Below are 7,368 nucleotides of genomic sequence, written 5' to 3' on the forward strand. Positions count from 1 at the left end.
TCCTCAATATTAGTAGAAATAAAACCTTAATTAAAAAAACCTGTTAATTTCACAATGTTAGTTGCATCTGTCTTTTCAGGATTTTGTGCAGGGTGTGTGTGTGTGTGTGTGTGTGTGTGTGTGCGTGAGAGAGAGAGAGAGGGAGAGCATGTGTTCGTGCTAAAATCCAAGGTTTCGTTATGCTAGGCCAATATTCTACCACTGAGCTACATCTTCAAATCTTCAATGTTTGACAATATTATTTCATAAAAATATTATGTTTGAATAGAATATATATTTTGTACTTACTATGCTTACTCTGCTTCATTGCTTGACTTGTAAGGGTGCTCTACAATTGAGCCTTGCCTCCAGCCCAACTTTTTGCTGGTTATTTTGGAGATGAAATGTAATGACCTTTCTACCCTGCTGGCTTTGAACTGTGGTCTTTTGGGTCCCAATCTCTTAAATTGCTAGGATTACAGGCATAAGCCAATGGCACCAGATAAGAAAATGATTTTTTTTAAAGGAAGATCAAATCCTTCCTTCAGGATATTACTACAGGTCCTAAGGGACAAATTGAAAATCCCTACAATTTTTCTGCTGAAGACAACTTTGTTAAATACAACTCAAGACATATGACCTATATACCATTCAAACAGAAAAAATACATACTCATATACTATATATATATAACAAAAGAAGACCACATTTTATCTTAATCATTTATATATGATGCTAGTAATCAGACAGACATTTCAGTTCATTTTCTTTACAAGTAGTAAATAAAGCAGCATTCAATGAGTAGTAATTAATGCTTCATTTGGACTTACATGAGCATATCTTCATTCAGATTCTCTTGCGTTTTAGTACAGTTTCGATAATTTGCTGCAAAAAGTTTTTTAAGTTGTAAAAATATTAATTTATAATTTCTTTCATAAATAGACCTCAAACAAAATCTAGTGCTTTCTAGTTGTTATGTCAGGAGTTCTGCTGTAGTTACAAAAAGCTGTCTAGCACCATATTGATAAAATATACCACAGCATTATCAATAAGATGTATACGACCTCCTCCTATGTAAAGTAGGTAAGAGAATCAATTACAGAATATATCAAGCAAAAAGAATTCCCTTAAGAAAACTGTCTTAGGTGGCTGGGTTTATCATTCATAGACACACAGTTGTACTGAATTAAAAAAAAAAAAAAACCTCAATGAACTGGTAGATCCATGTAAATAATGACAAGTAATTTGGCTTTAATTTAGTGGATATAATTAAAGAATGAGCTTTAAATTTTGGGCGTGCATTTATTTCTGCTTGTATAATAAAACTTTACCCTCCCCCCATTCCTAACTCTCTAGACAGAAACCATTACTTTGGAGGACACAGGGAAAACAATAGTTTAGGTCCACACGAGCAAGATTAAAACACATTGAGGACTAGAATTTGGGTGGAAAAGAATATAGTGTAAATTCTATTTAAAGCCAAGTAGGCTGGGACACTGGTGGCTCACACCTGTAATCCTAGCTACTCAGGAGACCAAAAGTTGAAGATTGTGTTTCGAAGCCAACCTGGTCAGGAAAGCCCGTGGTTCTTATCTTCAATTAATCACCAGAAACTGGGAGCAGAGCTGTGGCTCAAAGTGTTAGAGCAATAGCCTTGAGCCAAAAGAGCTTAAGGACAGTGCCCAGGCCCTATGCTCATGCCCTACAATGGAAAAAAAGTAAGCTAAGTAGGCTACAGAGGGAAGACACTGTCTTTAGCTACACTGAGACCACTGTCTAAAAGACAGTTGAGACCTTAGTGAGATATTAATCGCAATTTCAACAGCTTTAAGAACACTTCTCAGTGTGGAGTTTAGAAAACTATCTTTTAAAATGAGGGCATTATACACACACACACACACACACACACACACACAGGATCAACTATTTAAAAAGACTGGATACTGCCTCTGTACATGGGGGTTCACTGGAACTTATCTTGTAGAGAATAATGTGAATATATCCATGTCTGTCTCTTTTTTCTTTTCTTTTTTTTTAATGAAATGAGTCTCTTTTTTTCTATTTCTCACACAGGAATAGATATATCTATGCACACATGCTAGTTATTTCTTTATGCAATCATACCAGATATATCTATTGATTATTTCATTAGAGAACTCTGAAGAATAGACTTTTGTTCTCCAGTATGCAGAGCAAGAACATCACTGCCTCTTATACAGCTAATGTTTTACTCAACAAGAATCGTTTCACTATGAGCTCAGTGTCTGTTTTGTTTGTGTTTCTGATTAACCAGTAGTATAGAACAACAAACTATCTACTCACTCATGTTGGATTGGACTAGACATCCACTGATAAGGTAGTCACTCATTTCTCCTAAAATCAGTGACAGTAAAGGAAGACAGGCTCCATTCAGCAAAGACGCCAGGATTCCCAGGGCCATGAGAGTGATGTCCACGCCATCAGCAAAGCGGAACTGAAGGAAGCAAAGCTCAGTAGTGTTAGCACAGCAAACAGAGGGACACCAGCCTGTAGCTTTCACCTCCAAGTAGATGCTACTTTGACAGTTGGTTAAGAGTCAACTGTATCATGGACATGCATTTATGTATAAAGTAAAACAAAACAAAACAAAAATCAACCCAAGCACTCAAGGTTAAGGATTGACAATCAATTTTGAAGAAGACATTTTTGTAGAACGTTTGGATTGTTTATATTTGTCTTGATGGAAATTTTCCTTTTATGAATTCCTTTTTGCTTGCCCTTTATATGAAACAATAGATTCATGCTATCAAAAAACATTAACCATTTGATGCACTGCTGACAATTCCTTAAATGTTATAGAACATACTGTATATTCAGTTTCACTTACTATCTCGATAGCGCCAACAGCTTGCTTCCTTGATTTAGGAAGTTGTTCTTGAAAGGCTCTGGAAAATAAACATTTAAAATGGAAAACTTACAATGGAAACAGAATTTGCAAAATTCTCCAGTTAACAGCTTGCTGAAGTGTCAAATATTACCCTTGGTAGCAAATTTATATAAACTGAAGTTTCAGACACAAAATGAATGATAAATTGTACATAGATTTCTTTTTAAGAATGATGAAAGGAAGGGCAGAGAATACAGTCATAATTTTCAATGCATATTCTACAAAATTAAGAAAATTGAGAGAAGGGATTGGGTTGGAGGAGAATGGAGAGAATGATGAAAAGGGTGTCATCAACCAAGATGTACTATATTCATGAACTGATTTGTTTGTACAACTGCTTAGAGGTAATAAAAATACAATGTAAAAAACGTTAGTAGGAAAGAAAGCTGCCACTGGTTCTACTTGTTGAGATAACAGAGATATGGAGTAAGCAGCTCAAGTTTAACTAGTTAGTGATTATGCTTGGGTCTGAATCCAGAGCTTGAACTTGTAACTATGAAGTTTTAATATGGCTTGAGTAATACATGTAGGAGATAGCATTTGGCCCATAGATAATGCAGAAATGCCTGTAGCAATAGACCTCTTCATTACTCCTGTGTGCAATTATTCTATGGCATACAAATTAGACAACCGGCTTTGAATTTATTAGAAAATGGTATTCAGTATGGCAAAAGAGTGGGAAAATGAACTTTGTGAAAATAACTAAAAAAGATAGAAGAAATGGCTGGTTTGGAGGCTGTGCCTGTAATCCCAGAACTACACGGGCTGAGACAAAAGGAATCACATTTTGTAGGGCCTAGAAAGAAAAAAGTGAAAAACAAGATTAAAGAATTAATGAAGCGGGGCTGGGGATATGGCTTAGTGGCAAGAGTGCTTGCCTTGTATACATGAGGCCCTGGGTTCAATTCCCCAGCACCGCATATACAGAAAACGGCCAGAAGTGGCGCTGTGGCTCAAATGGCAGAGTGCTAGCCTTGAGCAAAAAGAAGCCAGGGACAGTGCTCAGGTTGAGTCCAAGCCCCAGGACTGGCCAAAGGAAAAAAAAAAAACACAGCAAGAATTAATGAAGCATATAGTGTATATTTTTTGATTTAGTCCTGATGCTTGAACTTAGGGCCTGGGTGTTTTCCCTGTATATCCTTTTGCTCAAGGCTAGTATTCTACCACTTGAGCCAGAGCTCCACTTCTGGATTTTTTTTGGGGGGGGGCGGGGTAGTTTATTGGAGATAAAGGTCTCATTGACTTTTCTGCTCTGCTATAATGAAAGCTATTTTGTACAACAGTATAGAGGTATCTCAAAAGACAAAAAACATAATTATCATATGATTCAACAATCCTACTTCTAGTTCCAACACAAAGGCTGAAGTCAATAGACTAACAAGTTGTTCATATTTTGTTTTGTTCAGCACTATTTATTGTAGCCAAGATTTGAAAACAACTTTTATCCAAACATCAATGAATGGTTAAAAAATATGGTATGGATACAGAATGGAATACTATTCAGCCTTTAAAATAAAGGAAATTTCGTCATTCACAAAACCATGGATAAATATAGAGGTCACTGAACTAAGCAAAAAAGTCAGGTACAGAATGACAAATATTATATGTTCTCAGTTTTGTGTGGAATCTAAAAGGTCAAATCCATGGAAGTAAACTTGCAGAAATAGAGAGGAGGAAGGTGGATGCCAGAGGCTGGGGGGTGAGTGCTGAATGGAGAAAGGAAAGATATTGGATGAGAAGCAAAGTTTCAGTGAAGCAGGAAGAATAAGTTCTTAGGGTCTTTTGCACAGCATGATAATTATACTTAGTAATCATATTATGTTCTTAAAAATTTCTGAAGGAGCTTGGCACTAGTGACTCACATTTGTCATCCTAGCTACTCAGGAGGCTGAGATCTAAGGATTGAGGTCTGAAGCTAGCTTGGGCAGGAATGTTCCTGAAAGTTTTATCTCCAGTTAAAAAGCAAAAAGCCAGAAGGGGAGCCATGTCTTAAATGGTACAGTGCTAACCTTAATGGAAAAAGCTAAGGGACAGTGCCCAGGCCCTGAGTTCAAGCCCCAATGATAGTGTGTGCACGTGCATGTACGTGTGCGCGCAAGCGCGCGCACACACACACACACACACACACACACACACTGTTAAAGAGCAGATTTGAAGTGTTCTCTCACAGAGAAACAAGTACATGAAGTGGTGGATATGTTAATGAGCTTGAATCAGTCATTCCACCAAGCATCCACATGAATCACATTATCTATAGAATCCTGGAGATGCATGCAAATATTATTTTCTAATTTAAAAGAAGAATAAAAAATTAAGAACAAATTTCATATGAAACTGAATGGAAAGTCCCTCAGGGCAATTTACTTTAGTTTCAAGATCTTTCTTTCTCCTTTCTTTTCTTTCTTTAGCTTTCTTTTCTTTTCTTTCTTTCTTTCTTTCTTTCTCTCTCTCTCCTTCTTTCTTTCTCTCTCTCTCTCTCTTTCTTTTTTTTTGATACAGATGATCCCAAAAGACACCACAGGCTGGAAGAGCCTTTTCCACCTGTTTCCTGCATTAATGAACCACGTGACACAAAGGATCCTCTGCAAGTTTATAGATTATACAGCAAATGTAGTGCTGTTATTCTGGTAAAACTAAAATAAAACTGATCTTAATCTAAGTTATATATATATATATCTAAATGAATAAATCATAGCTATAGGAAATTGTATAATAGACATACACTCACAATCTGCTATTCAGTGAAAAATAAGTGCACCGTCTGGACTCAAGTGTCCAAAGAAAGAAAGAAAGGAAGGAAGGAAGGAAGAAAGAAAGAAAGAAAGAAAGAAAGAGGTCGAGAAAGAAAGAAAAAGAAAGAAAGAAAGAAGCAATAATGTTCCAGCATCTTTCCTTTTCTGCATTTAGTGGGAAATTACAAAGGATTCAGGTGAGGAGGCATCCAAAGTCTAATTTAGTAATTACTTGTAGCTACCACAGAAGCATAACTTTGGAAGATGTCTCTGAACCTGCTGTAATTCTGATAATGTGGAAGGACAGGAAAAATGCAGTAGTGTAAATATTTTTTGATTCCCCCCCCATAGCTGCGGGAAGGATAAGGTAATATGTGAAGTTGCAGATGAATACCTTTTGAAGAATTTAGGGAACACTTACCCATTTCTCTGATAATTTTCTTGCATCTCTTCAGATCTCTCAGAATTTGCCATCTTACTTAATGTTTAATTTGTTCTGAAATAACATTAACAAACATAGGATGATAGTGAATATTTCATCTGGTGAATACACAGCATTCTCAAATTCAGGGTGCAGGTGCTATCCTATAGTGTTTTCACTCAAGGCTGGAACTCTACCACTTGAGCCACAGCTCCATTTTCAACTCTTTGCTGCTTAGTGGAGGTGAGAGGCTCATGGACTTTTCTGCCTACGATGGCTTCAAATGGTGATTCTCAGACAGCCTCCTGAATAGCTAGCATTACAAGTGGGACTACTGGTTCCCAGTTACACAGTATTCTTTACATCCTAAGGCCTTGTGAGAGAGCAGGCTGCCCAGAACTTCATCCACCTATCTTTCCACTGCCCTGGTTTCTGGTTGGGCAGTTCATGTGTTCTGTTTTTGTCATTGAATTTACAACTTCTTCACTACACTCTGAGATTAGATTTGGAGTTAATGGAAAATTTAAAATTAGAATACAAGAAGGAAAATTGAAGTGGAAAATGCATTGATTTGTTAGGATATTGGATTTTATTTTTAGTCTACCACTGACTGGATTGTAATGATGAAAAGCATGACGTTACCTCCTGCTTAGTTTCTGTATTTAAAAAATGCAATAACTTTTGTTATCTAGACATTTGAAGAAGCATGATTTTTAATTTCATCAAATATGAAGCATAAAGAGCATCTACTACACATGGATTAAATTGCCAAAAGTTATAACTTTTTTGAAAACCCACCCATCCTTAAAGCTGCATTAAACATAATATATTCTTTCCCTTTGGATGATACATCAGGATCTCAGTTCATTTTAAGATCACCACCATGATCATAATTTATTTTATTACTGTTATATAATGATATATATATTGTGATTCAATCTCAGTTGTTAGGTCACAGATTAATTTATGCTGAGATTATTATAAATATATGGGAGTGGGATTTCTAATTAATTAAAAAATCCCAAGTATATGAAAAAAGCTAATCAACCTCCAAGTAGGAAGCTTCTTAATGAAGGACAGTGTCCCAATGTGTTGAAATACTTGTAGCACCAAGAAGGAAAGTAGCTACTACAACAACGCCATCATCTACCATCTTATTCTACTTTTCTAGAAGTCAGTGCTCATAGCTGTTTATGAGAGATATCTATAGTTACCCCATCTTGGCACTATCTCCAGGAATTTGATGTATATACAAGAAAAATGATGAACAAGAAAAGTCATAACATGACTGGTCACTATCAGTCATTTGC

At 36.3% G+C, this 7,368-nt stretch overlaps 1 protein-coding gene across 1 annotated transcript in view; it reads right to left on the bottom strand.

Annotated features, from left to right (window-relative positions):
- The window catches only part of Abcb5 (ATP binding cassette subfamily B member 5), a 69,773-nt gene extending 63,662 nt beyond the window's left edge, over positions 1-6,111 (bottom strand). The window contains exons 1-4 of the mRNA XM_048337823.1: positions 6,059-6,111; positions 2,846-2,903; positions 2,302-2,452; positions 810-864 (exon numbers count right to left, since the gene is read on the bottom strand). Coding sequence (XP_048193780.1) covers positions 810-864; positions 2,302-2,452; positions 2,846-2,903; positions 6,059-6,111 — 317 coding nt within the window. The remainder of the gene's footprint in view (positions 1-809; positions 865-2,301; positions 2,453-2,845; positions 2,904-6,058) is intronic.
- Between the last annotated feature and the right edge of the window lie 1,257 nt (positions 6,112-7,368).

Source organism: Perognathus longimembris, chromosome 2 (assembly GCF_023159225.1).
Source record: "Perognathus longimembris pacificus isolate PPM17 chromosome 2, ASM2315922v1, whole genome shotgun sequence".
Lineage (NCBI taxonomy): Eukaryota > Metazoa > Chordata > Mammalia > Rodentia > Heteromyidae > Perognathus > Perognathus longimembris.